General features: G+C 37.4%; 1 protein-coding gene across 6 annotated transcripts in view; it reads left to right on the forward strand.

Moving 5' to 3' along the window:
• The window catches only part of LOC110159413 (rap1 GTPase-activating protein 2), a 168,640-nt gene that overhangs the window by 142,214 nt on the left and 10,246 nt on the right, over window positions 1-16,180 (forward strand). For 3 of the 6 annotated variants that reach the window (XM_055166837.1, XM_055166835.1, XM_055166838.1), the window contains 11 exons: window positions 9-41; window positions 1,289-1,321; window positions 2,395-2,616; window positions 3,456-3,559; window positions 8,012-8,090; window positions 8,186-8,239; window positions 11,282-11,365; window positions 11,459-11,559; window positions 12,687-12,816; window positions 14,562-14,717; window positions 15,703-15,774. In XM_055166837.1, coding sequence (XP_055022812.1) covers window positions 9-41; window positions 1,289-1,321; window positions 2,395-2,616; window positions 3,456-3,559; window positions 8,012-8,090; window positions 8,186-8,239; window positions 11,282-11,365; window positions 11,459-11,559; window positions 12,687-12,816; window positions 14,562-14,717; window positions 15,703-15,774 — 1,068 coding nt within the window. The remainder of the gene's footprint in view (window positions 1-8; window positions 42-1,288; window positions 1,322-2,394; window positions 2,617-3,455; window positions 3,560-8,011; window positions 8,091-8,185; window positions 8,240-11,281; window positions 11,366-11,458; window positions 11,560-12,686; window positions 12,817-14,561; window positions 14,718-15,702; window positions 15,775-16,180) is intronic. The other 3 variants (XM_055166836.1, XM_020923965.2, XM_055166839.1) reach the window with 1 other exon arrangement.

Genomic DNA, 16,180 nt, shown 5'->3' on the forward strand with positions numbered 1-16,180 from the left:
TTGGTCAGGTCCCAAAGGCCGAGGAGCCCAAAAGGTGGAAGGTGTGACCAAAGACTTTTTATTTTATTTAAATGTTTTGTTATCGCTTTTTGTGAACTCTGCTTTGTGCCTTTTTCCACTTTGTCTTAGCCTTGTATTAGCTGTGGAAGATCCCAAAATTAATCATTATTTGCCAACATTTCCAAGCATGTTACCATATTTTTTGCTCAGTTTTGTGTCATTCTGGTGTCCTTCATTATCAATAGCAGTGAACAGAGAGCTGTGTGTGGATGTCACTGTCACTGTGGGGTCTCAATTAGGCTGACTAGACAATCCCAGTTTTGAGCCTGTGTCCCCTGTCCCAGCAGATTTATCCAAAACCAGTGATTTGTCCCAGTTTTATACAAGAAATATCCCAAGTGTCCCTATTTTTGACCAATTTGATGTAAACCAGGACTACATCAGATCTAGAAAAGAATTATCAAAATTTTTGACTAACCTGATCCCTGCCAACAGCAAAGAGAAACATAAATTGTCATTTGTTTACCCAAAATACAGAAATCTGTGTATGCAAATGACCTTAAAGCGAAAAAAAAAAATGCAGCAACACAAGTCTAAGAACCAAATTATTAAGCAAATTCAATGTATGTTCAACTTTTTTTCTTTAAAAGTGAAAGGTTCTTGTACTTGTTTATAGATTACATCCAATTTTGCTAATTAACTACCACTAATTAATATCTCACATCATATTATTATTCTCTAAATTCTGCAAACAAGTCTAAATCTTTCTAACATTACACAAAACTAAGGCAAAAAACAACTTCTAAACAGTTGCATTTCTTCAAAGTTACATTGTCAACAAACTAAAATTGATAGAAACTTGAATAAAGTCCATGCATCCATTGATCCAGTGTGTAGAGTATCTTATTCCTGCAAAATGCTAATGTGGCTGTCTAGTTTAGCGCTGCTCCTCCCTCAGCAGTATTAGAGGTCACAGTACAACAGAGCAGGCTGCACTCGCGGACTCACAAATGCCTTTTCAAACCCCACGGGACAGCCAATCAAAACAGGCTCTGAGGCAGTGACATCACCACGAGAGCAGGAGGCCACGCCCACCTGCGACCCCCTCGTGATGACTGGGCATTTCAGGCTCTTGCATCATTTTCATTGAGTTCATTTGGAATAATAAGTCAGTCCAGTGCTTTTGTGTTGTGTATTTGTGGCGTTGTTGCTGCTCCAGTGAATGTCAGTGCACTCCGCTTATGGTAAAACTGGCCTTTTCTAACAATGTGCCCTTTGTCTTTTATAGGATGACTACATACCGTATCCAAGGATAGAAGATGTAAGTCCCTCAAAAGTCCTTATTTACATATTCTGAATGGAAGTTTATAGTTGTTTTGAGTTTAGCTAATTTGATTGAAGTTCAATGTAAAGTCAACTGGAGTCAACTGGAGCTCCCCATGTTCACTTCCTATTTGGTGGCTAGCAAGTTAGCTATGTGCATTTATATATACCAGTGTGACCAAATGTCAATTTTTCCCCGGACATATCCGTTTTTTGTGTCCTGTCCTGGGCGTCCGGGTTTTTTTTTTCATAAAGTGATGCAAATGTCCGGGTTTTCATTTCCTTTCATTGGGCCATTAAATTGAGCGTCTCTCGTAGCTCTCTGTGACTCAGAAGGAGAGAGCAGACACAAAGAGTCGGTCAGCCTGCAACATGCCGAAGCACAAATGTGCATTTAACAATGACTTGGACAAGAAATTCCCCATTTTTTGTCCCGGTCAGGACAAGTGGGAGGCCATGTGCACAGTTTGCGAGGTGAGTGTAGCTCAGTGTTGAGGCCCCACCCCTGGTAAAGTGTCCGGGTTTTCACAAACGGAAATATGGTCACCCTAATATATATGGTCTATGATTCCTACCATAGACTGTATAAAAGAAGTGGACTAAGCGAGAGTGACATCACCCTGCTCAAATGAGGCTCATGATGCTAACGGTTACAGTAGCAAATAGGAACTAGCCCAAAAAAAAATTCTAGATTGTGTAGACTCGGTTCATACGAACATTTTAACAGCAAAGTGATGAGGCTTACGGCAGCAGTTGCAGAGAGAGGTTTGACAAGATCCTAATGTAAGTCAGCTGGAGCTAGAGTTAGAAGGAGCCGGAAGAGCCTCCTGGAATCCTTCCTATTTGGAATATGGTGGCTAGCGCGTTAGCTATGTCCACTCATATATACGGTCAATGATTCCTACCCATAATTTAGTCTTACTGCTAATATTCCTTGATCTATTATGTAGCCCTTGTTGTTAAGTCCAGATTTAGATAAAGGTCATCCACATTATCCCAATTTAACCATATTGTACATTAATAAATGTATTTATTTTTTCTCATTTACCCCCTCCTCTTCCCCCTGTGCAGGTCTTGGAGAAGGGCGGTCCGTACCCTCAGGTCATCCTCCCACAGTTTGGGGGGTACTGGATCGAGGACGCGGAGGCATCCGCAGGGACCCCTTCGTCCTCAGAGTCCAGTTTCTGTGACGATGAAGACAGCAGAGACGGCATGAGTCCAGGAGGGGGCAGCACCTACAGACTGGAATGCAACAGCACGGCCCGCGCATATCGCAAACACTTCCTGGGAAAGGTATCATACTAAACCAGTCTGTTTCGTATTACTAGATATATACTTAGAATATTTGTAACGTTCAAATGATCATGTTGCTGCAGAACTGATCAGGCAACGGACAATACAAATGACACCTGTCTCATTAGTGGCTACACTAGTTTGCCAATCATCAAGTGTTAATCATCTAATAATCTCAGCACTAAACTAGGCCTAAACCAGAGAATACCGCAATAATTGTATCTATATTTTTATTTACAGAAAACATTAAATTATAACATCATTTTAAGTAACAAAAGAGTTCATACCAGCTTGTCTCCATGGAGATGTTATAGCTTTGCCTAGAATATTACACAGTATGATGGCACCAAATTTAGCAATCTCCATGTTGACAAGCAGGTGTAAGTTACAGGTCAGATCTATGAAGAAGCAACCTGCTTATAGTATAAGTATTTTTGAACACTAAAATATTTGTATAGTGAAATAATAGGTAGATATGTTTAATGCTATTCTGTGGAGCAAATAAATTTCACCGCTCTACAAAAGTTCCGTAGTGCATCTTTAATTGTTCATATTTAATCAGTTAAATGAAAAGCGTACTTTCATACAACTTTCTGGCGCTGTGCTATAATTGTTTTTTAGCTTTTACCGTTTGACTTATGGTACGTTTTATTTCTATGCCGGTACCTATAGGCTTAAACTGTATTGATTCACGATGATGGGAAATTGCTTAGTCACGGTAGCTCAGCTGAATACAAAACATGCTCTTGAGGGGGGAGAAAACATTTATTCTTTTGAGGCTTTTGTAGGTTTATGCTAATGGTCCTATTAAAAATGCATCGACCTTTCTCTCTTTACAGGAACACATGAACTACTACTGTACGGGCAGCAGCATCGGAAACCTCATCATGTCTTTAAAGCACGAGGAGGCAGAGGGACAGGAGTTTCTACAAATAATTCTCAGGTTTGAAAACACAGCAGTGAAATTCACTCTCAACACATCTAAAAGTATTATTATTATGAGTGGAGTAATGACATGGTTCACTCATCAAAAAGACCCACAGGCATCAAATACAAGGAAATGACATTCAGTTGGAAGGATGTGACTCACTGTTTGTGATTTATCATTTCCATATTCATCTTTTTGAAATGCATTATGTCTTAAGGCAGGAAAGGTTGATTTGAATTTTTCAAAGGTGCTCTGTGTAACTTCTGAAGGAGGGCCTGACCATGTTGATCATCTCCGTTGCTATTTCTGTGCCTAAAATGTTCCATGTTATAGCATTAAAGAGCCTATCCTACATACAAAAACATATCTGGAGTTGCATTTTGTTTCATTCAAACCCTGCATATTTTGGCTAAGTTCTTATTGCAAACAGAAAACACTCAGGAACTGTTCAACCGTAAAATCTAAAATATTAAATATACAAGAAATGAATGAAAAGGAGCAGAAAGAAGAGTCATCTTACATTATCTGCCCCCTTTTCCCTTTTCCAGACAAAACGTAAACACAGATATTTACTTTAAAACATTTCATATCAGTACATTTCAGTTCTGTCATAATTATTAATCAATTGCAAACAAAAGTCTTCATTATTATGCACAACAACTTCAATATTATGTTGGTTTGTTTTAATGCCATCATTGTACTTGATTCTTATATCTTTGTCAAAACTATTCTATAAATTAATTCCTTTCACAGCGATGCTTCACTCAATAACCTTGTTTCTGAATCTGGGCTTTTTAAATGTTTAGGTTCTTTTTAAATTGAAGTGGCTTGTTCTCGTCTCAAACAGTCTTTGAATATTTACAGGTCATACATTGCACTTTGCTTTATACATGACTTTGAGGATACTTAAGTCAACAATATCATGCATTTTCAACACTTTAAGTTGAAGAAAAATAATGGGTTGAATGACTCTCTATAATTAGCCTGATTCATCAGCCCGTTTCACTTCGTAGAAACTATCTGATCTCGCAGCATTAGGATTCTTAGAATAATTTTAGAAGTAAAATCAGCCTTGTATATGAAGAATATATGTCTGAGCAGCAGCAGCAAGTTGTATTTCCTGATAGAAAGCTTGGCAGAAGTGGACTGATACATGAGAAAATAGTCCCTCAACATGCACCGATTCATGCGATGCAAGTTTAGTTTTATTTCAGACATTATTTTATCAACACAGACATTTACATCAACAGTCTGGTGTAATAATAGATTTGCGTTAGGTGTTTTGTGGAGTGGGTAAGGCTGTTTTTAGTGGCAGGCTAACTGTGGCCATTGACATAGTTGCAAATACAAGGACTGTATAGAATATTTTTAAAAAGTGTCTTCACATGTCTCCAACACTCTGGCAAACTAGGAAATGAGGCCCTATGCCCAAAATTCTCAACAGTCCCTTTAATTTCTTTACCAACTGCATTACTGTCTCTCACACTCACATCACATTCATACCAAGGTGGGTGAAATGTCTTGCACAAGGACACAGCATCACAGAATTACCTTTTGGATTGGATTCAAACCCTCTGGTGACAGGGTGAACCCTTAACCCACTCCACCACTGTCACTAAACTCTATTATCTGTTAAAATCAGACACACAAGCTCCACTTTATTAACAACAGCTTCATTTTATAAAGCACTGACCATCTTGTTTGTTGTTCGCTCAGAGGCGCTAAGGGATTCACTGGCTCAAAGTAAGTGATAATTGTGGTTCACTGTTGGGGGTAGACATGGTAATTTGTATATTTTGCAACAACAACATTCTCAACAAGTTAAAGAATACAACAGAATAGAGTTAATAATATGTATAATATTTTTCTACCCCTGAAATGCTTTAATTTTCTTCATGCGCCTGTCTTTTAAACACTTACCTTCTCCGCTAACAGTGATAAATATGGATTTGTTTGGACTGATGTGAGGGGTGGGGGCTGGCTTGGGCTATTATCACAGCTGGTGACAGTTTCATTGGAAAACACAAAACAGTCAATCATACTCTTGCTTTTTCTTGTATTGATCGTGAAAAATGTGGAAAGAAGAATTAGACATGCCATAGCTGACATCTTTATAACAGAGGTTGTACTGTATAGATGGAGTAAGTGTATAATTACAACAGTATATCCAGCCCTACACTCAATAACTGAGACAAAACAGCCTTACTTGGAGCAGTGTGGGAGCCGTCCTCTGTGGTTATAGCAATCAAAGGCCCTATATTACACAAAATTGATTATTGTGAGATTTAAGCCATGTTATAATGCTGTTGCCTCATAAGTTGTTTTGTTAAGTGTTTGAGCAATCCCTTATTATTAGTTTCTTATATCTTTTACACCTTGTGATGTCATGTAGTGGTAGTTTTTAAGTTACAGTGGGTATGGAAAGTATTCAGACCTCCTTAAATCGCAGGCATTTGCTAAAATCATTTAAGTTAATTTTTTTTCCCTCAGAACCCCATATTGACAGAGAAACACGAAATAGTTTAAATTTTTGCAGATTTTTTTACATGTTTTTTTTTTTAGCAAACTCCATGCGGGCTTTGATGTGTCTTGCACTGAGGAGAGGCTTCCGTTGGGCCACTCTGCCATAAAGCCCCGACTGGTGGAGGGCTGCAGTGATGGTTGACTTTCTAGAACTTTCTCCCATCTCCCGACTGCATCTCTGGAGCTCAGCCACAGTGATCTTTGAGGTCTTCTTTACCTCTCTCACCAAGGCTCTTCTCCCCTGATTGTTCAATTTGGCTGGACGGCCAGCCAAATTGGAAGGGTTCTGGTCATCCCAAACGTCTTCCATTTAAGGATTATGGAGGCCACTGTGCTCTTAGAAACCTTAAGTGCATCAGAAAGGTTTTTTGTAACCTTGGCCAGATCTGTGCCTTGCCAAACTTCTGTCTCTGAGCTCTCCAGGCAGTTCCTTTGACCTCATAATTCTCATTTTCTCTGACATACGCTGTGAGCTGTAAGGTCTTATATAGACAGGTGTGTGGCCTTCCTAAACAAGTCCACTTAGTATGATCAAACACGGCTGGACTTAAATATATGAGGGTCACAGCAAAGGGTTTGAATACCTATGGCCATGTGATATTTCAGTTTTTATTTTTTAATAAATCTGCAAAAGTTTCAACATTTTCATTTCTCTGACAATATGGGGTGCTGTGTGTACATTAATGAGGAAAAAAATTAACTTAAATGATTTTAGCAAATGGCTGCAATATAAGAAAGAGTGAAAAATTTAAGGGGGTCTGAATACTTTCTGTGCACTGTAAGATACCTTTTAGATTTGGTTCAGTAGATTCCACAATTACAAGACTGAAATCATCCAAATGGTTCTAGTGACGGTGTATGGAGTTTAAAAACACAGTGGAGCACTTCACATATTACTGCATGACATCACAAGGTGGAGTGTGTTCAGTTTGAGAAAAGAGCCTAAATATTTTTGTTTGTCTAAATATGCAGGGTTTGTGTGTGAAACATGCGTGGATAAAACCAACTCCAGGTATGATTTTGATGCGGAAACAATATAACACAGATCAGAAAATTGCATAATACAAGCCCTTTTAAGCACTTCAAATCAAAATATTATATCTTTTGAATGGGTCAGGTCATCACAAAGTCCTTCACATCAGGAAGGAATCATTTGTCTGAAACCCTTGAATAACAGCATATATGCATGCATCATTTGGTTGCAATTGCTTAAACCAAATTGCCAGTGAAGTCAATTTGTGTCTGTTCCACGCTTGGACAAATATAAGACATTCCAAGGACATTCTGCTGTAAAACAGTGAGAAGATTTGACAGTGTGTTGAAAAGGCATTAATAAGGTCCTATACTACACAAAATTGATTCTTGTGAGCTTTAAGCCATGTTATAATGCTGTTACCATCTCAAAAACATACTCTTAGTTGCGTTTTGTTTCAGTAATTTATTACTAGACTATCTCCAATGCTCAAAATGCTCTGTTCCACCTTGTGATGTCATGAAGCAGTAGTTTTCAACTTGACCTTTTACCTTTAGTTTAGTAAATATTAGCAATTCTAGAGCTAAAATCATCCAAATTATTCTATTGAAGGTATGTAGGGTTTAAAAATACAGTGGAGCACTTCCTGTATTACCAGATGACATCAGAAGGTGTTTTCTGTTCGAGAGAAGAACTCAACCTTAATATAGTATATATTGTTTGTGTCTTAAACATGTGTGAATGAAATAAAACTCAACTCTAGGTATGTTTGTGATGAGGAAACATAACACAGATCAGAAAAAAGCGTTGTATGAGTCCTTTTAAACAGTCACTAAACTTCTTCTTGTAAAGTGCAGATGCGAGGAAGTCAAATTGTCATATTGTCTTGTTCATTTTCAGTATGTAATTGTTTTAAAAGTTGCCAACTGTGCCTGGTTTGAACTGGAGTGTCTCTTTGTGTCTCGTTGCAGATCGAGGACCAAAACGATTCACGACAGAATCTCATTAGCAGGAATCAACCAGCTGCCCAGTGTCCCGCAGGTCGCAAAGGTACTCAAAAAACCCACAGTATATATGCATGCGACTGTCTGTGCACACAGTGAGTGGGTGAGGGAATATAATCCTGTCTGAAACTTTTTTTTTAGCTGTTTTGTGACGACGCAACAGGGCTCAAGTTCAACCCAGTCTTGTATCCAAAGGTGAGTGGACAAGTTGCATAAGACTACTCATTTCACTAAAATATAGTTCTGTCTTTGTGCCACTCCCATATATACCTTCTGCTGATTGGTTGGCGTATCCAAAAGTGAGCCATAGAAGACGTCAACACAACACATTATGATATAACATAATCCATTAACCAACTCCATCAGTCATATGTTATCAGTGTAGTAGGCTTGCACCAGTGATGTGTGTATACCTTTTATGAGTTCTTTTCTCAAACATCACAAGGCAGAACAGAGCATTTTGAGCTTTGAAGATGTGTTTGAGTAATCCTGCATTATTAGTCTGTACATGTGAATAAAACAAAACATAACTCCGGGTATGCTTTTGAGGAGGTAACAACATTATAACATGGCTTAGCAAGGCTAACAAGCTCAAGCAAGCTCACAAAAGTAAATTTTGCATAATACAGTATAGGACCTTTTAAAGTAATTATATTCAAGATGTTCGAAAAATCATATTTAGATTTCCATATCTCAGCAATTAGAGTTAAGTTTTTAATTTAACTTTATTTTGGACATGGACAGCATATGCAGCAGATATGAGATATGTAGAGATAATTCCATAACTGTTGTGTTCCAAACATAATTTTAACAAGGAAATAAGGAAAATACACAATAGTTATGTTTAGACTAATACAAATAAATGACAAAAATCTTTTTTTAAACAAAGAGTTAAACTTATTACATAGGTAGGGGTAATTTATTCCGTAGAACTCACCACTGGTATTGTATCCCCAAACCAAGAAATAATTGGAAACACATAAAAACCTGTCTGCATTGGAGGGCCTACATGCATTCATTGCATTATTTCTTTTATTTAGTAGCCATGGTGTGAATGGACCAGACATCATACAGCTTTTTTCATTCTTTTCACAGAATTTAATTAAACCTGAATTAAAAGAAAGTGAAGGTCGCATTTGGTTTTAAAACCTTTGTCAAACATTCACTAAATCAATAAGTAATCTCTGAGGAAAAGGTAAAGGTCTTGTCAGAATAATAAAGTAAACAACACATTTTTGAAGGATCACTATGTAAGATTACTTCTACTGATTCACCTGCTTGTCGATGGAACTGTTGTTGGTTTCTCTGGGATGTTTTACAATATGGCATTTAATTTATTCATCTTTATGACACTCAGATGATGCTGCCAGGCCAAGGTACAATTCACATCTGATGTTTGTTACTTTAAATAGTTACTTATATTGACTGTGCAGGGAAATACATTTTCTCTATACCAAAAGAACACCATTTCACAGGGCAATCAAACAACACAACATAGAGAAGGCATAATACAAGTGTAGTACAGCATCTGAAAAAGAGCAGGGGGTCATGGTTTATGGTTTGTTCGGTGTTGATGGTTGTGGGGATGAGATTGGGAAAGGTGACCCTGCTCACAGTAAGAATTTTTAAGACACTAAAAGCTCTAAAAGGCACTAAAAACATCTGAAATTGAAAAAAATATAAGACACAGTGCAATGTTCGTTTTTCTTCCTCCCACTCTCTTGAGAAATGCTTTTCTGTTGTTCACAATATACATGCAGTATGTAAAGGATTTTTTCTCTCTTGGCACAAACTTGAAATTAAAAAAATCTATCTATCACTATCATCCCCATGGAGACAAGTAGGTGACGCTCTACCAGAAAAGTTACATAGTGCACCTTTTAAATCAAATAAATGCCTTATAACTACTAAATCAAAGTATTATTTTAATCCTGTCACTATATAAGCCAATCCACATGAACCAGTCTTGTGGAGAAGTAAGGCCATCTAATAAAAAACTTTACATCTTAGGAGGCAGGCAATTTGTAATAGTCCCCCAAAAGCGAAAACACATAAGAAAGAACTAGACACTTCGCCTTGACAAGATTTCAAGTATATGTTTCAGAGCAGGGAAGCGCCACATTTTGACTTTGTAGAATAAAATAGATCTGACATGTTTTGACTTCACGTTTGCAGCTTTCTCTCTCCCCCGCTGCAGTCTCCAATTGTTCTCGAAGCCAGTGGGCTGTCTCCAACTCCTTACCCAAAGTCTGCTGTCTTTCCCAGCATCTGTCAACACCTCTCAGAGCGTTTATCAACCACAGTTAATGACACAAAATGGAGGCAATTGTCTAAAAGTGAATCGTTGGGTTCCTGTCTCTGTGGTGGGACTTATGAGGCATGCTTTCAGCTCTTTTAGCCTGAGGAGAGAGAGGGAGAGAAAGACAGAAAGATGGAGAGACAGAGAGAAGGGGGAAGAGAGTGGAAGAGAGAGGGAAAGAGAAGGGGGAGCCATCTGCGCCACAGTCTAAACGAGGCTAGATCTGTGCTGTCACCAGAGGCAATGACAGTGCACCATGTCGGCCTTGCGTAACATAGACCCAAAAATCAGCCCTCCAGTTATAATAGAAAAGATTGAAGCATATGAAAACAGTCAATGAAATATATTATAGGTGAAGGATTTAGGGGGGAAAATAATTATATTCGGACTAGTATTGCAAATGTGATTGGACTTGTTAACTTTTCTAACTGGTTTAGACAGATATTTTAATGGTATAATGAGTCTGTTTACATCTCTGAACTTCAAAATGGTCTGTTCCACCTTGTGATGTCATGAAGCATTGGTTTTCATGTTCATCTTTTACCTTTAGTTGAGTAGAGATTGACAATTCCAGGACTGAAATTATGGAAATGATTCTAATGAAGGTGTATGGAGTTTAAAAACACAGTGGAGCACTTCCTGTATTACCATATGACATCACAAGGTGGAGTGTGTTCAGTTTGAGTAAAGAGCTTAAATATGCAAGGTTTGTGAATGAAACAAGACATATTTGTGATGATTATAACATATATCTGAAAACACCAGAAATATCATTTTTGTTATTTAAAAAAAAAAGTCTTTTGACATGTGACTATTATTATGAATTTATTCTAGTTGTTGCAGCCCTTCTATGCATTATAAAGTCTACAACAAACACACAGAAACATGTGATATTATCCATTGTCATTGCTTCATATCCATCTCTTTGTGTTATCCAGGGCTCCCAGTTGATAGTGGCCTATGACGAGCACGAAGTAAACAACACTTTCAAATTCGGCGTCATTTACCAGAAGTTTGGGCAGGTGGGTGGGCAGTGCCTTTCTGTCCTTAACAAATCCCACCTCGACAACTCTAGTCTGATCTTCGCCTGTTTGTTTGTTTGGTTCTGTTTTTAGACCTCAGAAGAAGAGTTGTTTGGAAACAACGAAGAAACGCCGGCTTTCAAGGAGTTCCTGAGTGTCCTCGGAGACACCATCGAGCTGCAGGATTTCAAAGGGTAACTCACTGTTACACTGCAAAAATTCCATCTAGCTATGTTAAAAGGAATTAAATTAAGAACATTTTACTTTAATTGAGTAGATTCTACTTGACTGTAAAATTATCTGGCAATGGAATAAGATTTCTTAATTCAAGCAACATACATTTTCTTATGAATTGTTCTTTTTTTTTTATCTTAAAGCCATTATGTAACTTTTTATCCCAAAAACAGACTAGACAAATTTTGGTTGTTTTTCTTCCACCAAAAAACATCCTTACATTGAGCGGGCTTGGACCTCCACAAACCTGACTCGCATTTGCCCTGGCTTGTTTCCATCTAAATAAAGTTCATTTGGCTATAATTTAACACAGTATGGCATAAAATCTGTATCTCTATGATTTAAAGTTTGGTTTTAACTTTCTATTTCGATGGAAACTTGTAGGTACAGTTGCTTACTGTAGCTTTAAGTGTAACACAATGTATTTTCCTATTTTAATTACAGAAAGTCTTTTTCCATTGGTACATAATTTCACTCGAAGATACCATTTTTTTTAACTCAAGTCATTTTAACTTTGCTAGATTTGACTTGTTGCAGTGTAGAGCCCATTTCTCATCACAGATCTGTTTCATCTGAGCCTTGTCCATCAGCTCTTTGATTTAACACATCTGAAGTGAGTCATTTCATCTGCCTCTCAGTATGGGCACTGATCTCATTCAACATTTTCAACTACTTTAGAATTTATATTTCACATTTGACAGCTTAAAGTCATGTTCAGTGTCGTGTAAAATAAGTCTAGATTTATTAACTCTGAGGACTGAGATTTGAACATCCATGAATGAATGAAAGCAAACATAGCTCCATGTACAATGAGTAAGCAACATTACAACTTCGTTAAAATGTGAATACTAATAAAATTTAATGCAGCAAATAATAAATGCACTTGTCACCTACTGAGCTAAAATGATTAATATTAATTTAGAAGATCACAATAAAGTTCCTCTCTTGTATCTGAAAAGCACTATAATGGATTTATTCCATCACTAATACTGAAAATACATCTAAAGGACTATATTCGTGCCACAAGCTTGAAGCGCTGAGTTCTGGTTCCTGCACAGATGAGCTGACAGTGTGTGTGGTGCTGCAGGTTCCGTGGGGGTCTGGACGTGTCTCATGGTCAGACTGGTTCCGAGTCAGTCTACACGGTGTTCAGACAGAGAGAGATCATGTTTCACGTCTCCACCAAACTCCCCTTCACTGAGGGAGACGTGCAGCAGGTACCCACATCTGACATACTTTTAGCATGATGAATTTGATTGAGAAATGAGAGGTGAATATATCATAATACACATAATAAATCAAATAATAGTTTTGAAAGATGTTGACGATGAGAATTGTTGTGTGTTAATAAAAAGCAAATTTTAGCATCGAGACTTTGCTGTGAAATCATGTTGCAGGTGTTCTACATGTATCTCTATACAAGCATCCTGAATTTTGGACTTCCGGTCATCGCACAGTGCATACTGGAAAGAACCGTCCGAGTCTTTTGAACCATATCACTTTTGTTTTTGGTTCTGATATTGTCATATTTTAGTTATGGGATTCGGACATCATAATTGTGTGACTGTTGGATGTCCAAACAGCAGAAAATGGCTCAAGAAATGGGCTTCGGAAGTTTGCGAACTCCCTAACTGCTAAAGGGAATCAGATTTCTGTGACTGCAAACCTCTGTTCACAGTAGCAAGCATTTTGTATGTTTCATATATAAAATTTCTTACACAGCCAAAGGTTATCTTTTTCGTTCAATACTGCCCATCGCCTTCGACCTTTCACTACTTTTCTATTCTGTTGGGAAGGTAAACAGTTTGAACGGAGGTTTGCAGTCACACAAATCTGATTCCCTTTTGCAATTATGGAGTTCGTAAACTTCCGAACCCCATTTTTCGCTGTTCAAACATCCAACAATCACACAATTACGATGTTCGAATCCCATAACTAAAATATGACAATATCAAAACCAGAAACAAAAGCGATAGGGTTCAAAAGACTTGAAAAGATCGGCTTGACAATAGTCGCATCCCACTGGGAAATCAAACATGGCGGCTTGATGCTCACTTTTTCGGAGGATCCTTCTCAGTATTTATTGCGCAATGACCGGAAGTCCAAAATTCGGGATGCATGTATTGGAGGAATGTCAACAGTTGCCATGGTGACACAATATACACATTAATCAAAACTGAAAAAATATACCCTGAAAACTCAAGAGAAAATACAAAATGGAATTAAACAACACATTTTCAGGAGCCTTTGATCAATAAGAGTGTTCATGGCTGTTCAGGGTTTAGGAGTTTGATTTTCAATAAAAAAGGTGAGAGTGACAAACTGAAAAACTGCTCTCTAGCTTGTGACAGTAATTTTTCTTGTGAGAGACTTGTTTAAGCATCCAAATCATCTCAACTAAGATGTAGTTTCAACCAAGTCAGCTCCTTCTGGTCAGACCGTTAAAACAAAGCTCAGATTAAGTCTATTTTGAGTAACAGATATTCGGACAGAGCAGTGCTTTCAGTTTGCTTCAGTTTCAGTTTGCTTGTGCTTGTCCCTGTTTGCCATGGTTTGAGCCTAGTTTGGTTGTGATTTAGAATTGGTTTAGTCCTGGTCTAGATCAGGTAGCAGTATTTAAAAGCAATTCTTATTTTATTTTTTTGTATCTTTATGGAAAGTTACAGCAATGAAGCATCATAAAATGTTAAAAATAGCAAAACTGTTAACTGTTATTTGACAAGATACAATAACTTGAAGCACTGAAGTTCACTAATTTTCTTTACACCTGGTTTGATCATTTGGGACCACTGCAGACCAAGAACCTTCACGATTTGGTGCTAAGTTAATTAGTGGTTTATCTTGCTTCACTTTTAAATGATCATAACATTATATTTTCAACAGTTCCAGTAAATTACAAAATCATATCTATGTAATTAAGATCACAGAACCAGAAAATTGATCTTTTCCTTTTGTTCCTCAGCTGCAGAGAAAGAGGCACATAGGGAATGACATTGTGGCTGCAGTCTTCCAAGAGGAGCCCACGCCTTTCGTCCCGGACATGATCGCCTCCAACTTCCTCCACTCGTACGTGCTGGTGCAGGCCGAGAACCCCTGCACTGAGGACACCACCTACAAGGTACACAAATATTAAAGGACCTATCTATGATCTATGTTATGTTTTTTCCTAATCAAAAACATACCCAGAGTTATTTTTTGTTTAATTCACGTTAACACACAAACCCTGCATATTTAGGCGATCTTCTCTCAAACAGAAATCACTCTGTTCCACTTTGTGATGTCATGTGGCAATACAGGAAGAGTTTCACTGTGTTTTTAAACTCTATACACCTTCAGTAGAATCATTTGGATCATTTCAGTCAGTCAGTGTTTAGTAACTTGAAAACGACAGCTGACATCACTTTATAATGACATCAAAAAGTGTAACAGAGTATTTTGAGCTTTTGAGATGTAGGCAGACTTATAATAAAGGCTTACTCAAGCACATGTGAATGAAACAAAATACAACTGCAGGTATGTTTTTGTTCACATTCGAAGCTAAAAGCTCAATTTTGTGTAATATAGGACCTTTACAATATGTGACTGACATTTACACCGTAGGAAATGAGAATGCTGATTCTCTACATTGCTAAAAATCACTGTATAATTTACCACAACACAACAGAAAATGTGAACTGATCTAGAATATTTGACACCTGCTGCCTCCAAGGAGCTGTTATTGTTTTGCCTGGTATATTCCACAGTATGAGATTACAATTTCCTTGAATTAAATTTCCTCAGGTATCAATAACCTCTATATCTATCTAGCTATATCTGTATATATGTATATATATATATATATATATATATATAGAGAGAGAGAGAGAGAGATATTATATATTGCTCAAAATATCTTGAAAAACATAGCAAAGCCTCTCTACCTGAAATGTTTCATAGTTTAAGTAAACTCATAGGGTAATAATAAAAACTCAAATCAGGATACATTTTCTTTCATTTCTATTGTAGATAATACCTTTTGAGTGTTAGTTGCATTTTGTCTATTTTAAATACCTATAAAATGGAAACAAGGTTTATCTGTTTTATAATTCTTTTCTTGTGAATAGGTGTCGGTCACAGCAAGAGAAGATGTGCCTCCGTTTGGACCTCCACTGCCAAATCCTGCTGTTTTCAAGAAGGTACAATTTGCATATGAAATCTACAATACAGTGTTTTTAGACATGTAGGTTTCAGCTTCCTGTTTGTAGGCGACATTTTGAGGTCATTTGCACAGTGAAAAGGAACAATATTTTGGTTTGAATTATGAATGTCTGTGGCAATGGTGCTGAGTTTGCATCGTCTGAAACCCACAGATAAAAAGGAGGAAGGCAGGAGCATGCAATCTTAGAATGATGATGTGGTGCTTTTTTATAAGAAATATTCAGGGTAAAAAACTCAAATGTGATGACTTATAATTTACATCACTGTCCATTTTAATGCTATATTTATTAAATGAACTAGCCAAACTTCAAAACCATCAATATTTCAGATGGTTAATTGCTATGACAACGGCATATTCATGACTTGACACTTATGGATTAACAA

Source organism: Boleophthalmus pectinirostris, unplaced genomic scaffold (genome assembly GCF_026225935.1).
Source record: "Boleophthalmus pectinirostris isolate CB_2022bp ecotype Guang Dong unplaced genomic scaffold, ASM2622593v1 HiC_scaffold_9, whole genome shotgun sequence".
NCBI classification, from domain to species: domain Eukaryota; kingdom Metazoa; phylum Chordata; class Actinopteri; order Gobiiformes; family Gobiidae; genus Boleophthalmus; species Boleophthalmus pectinirostris.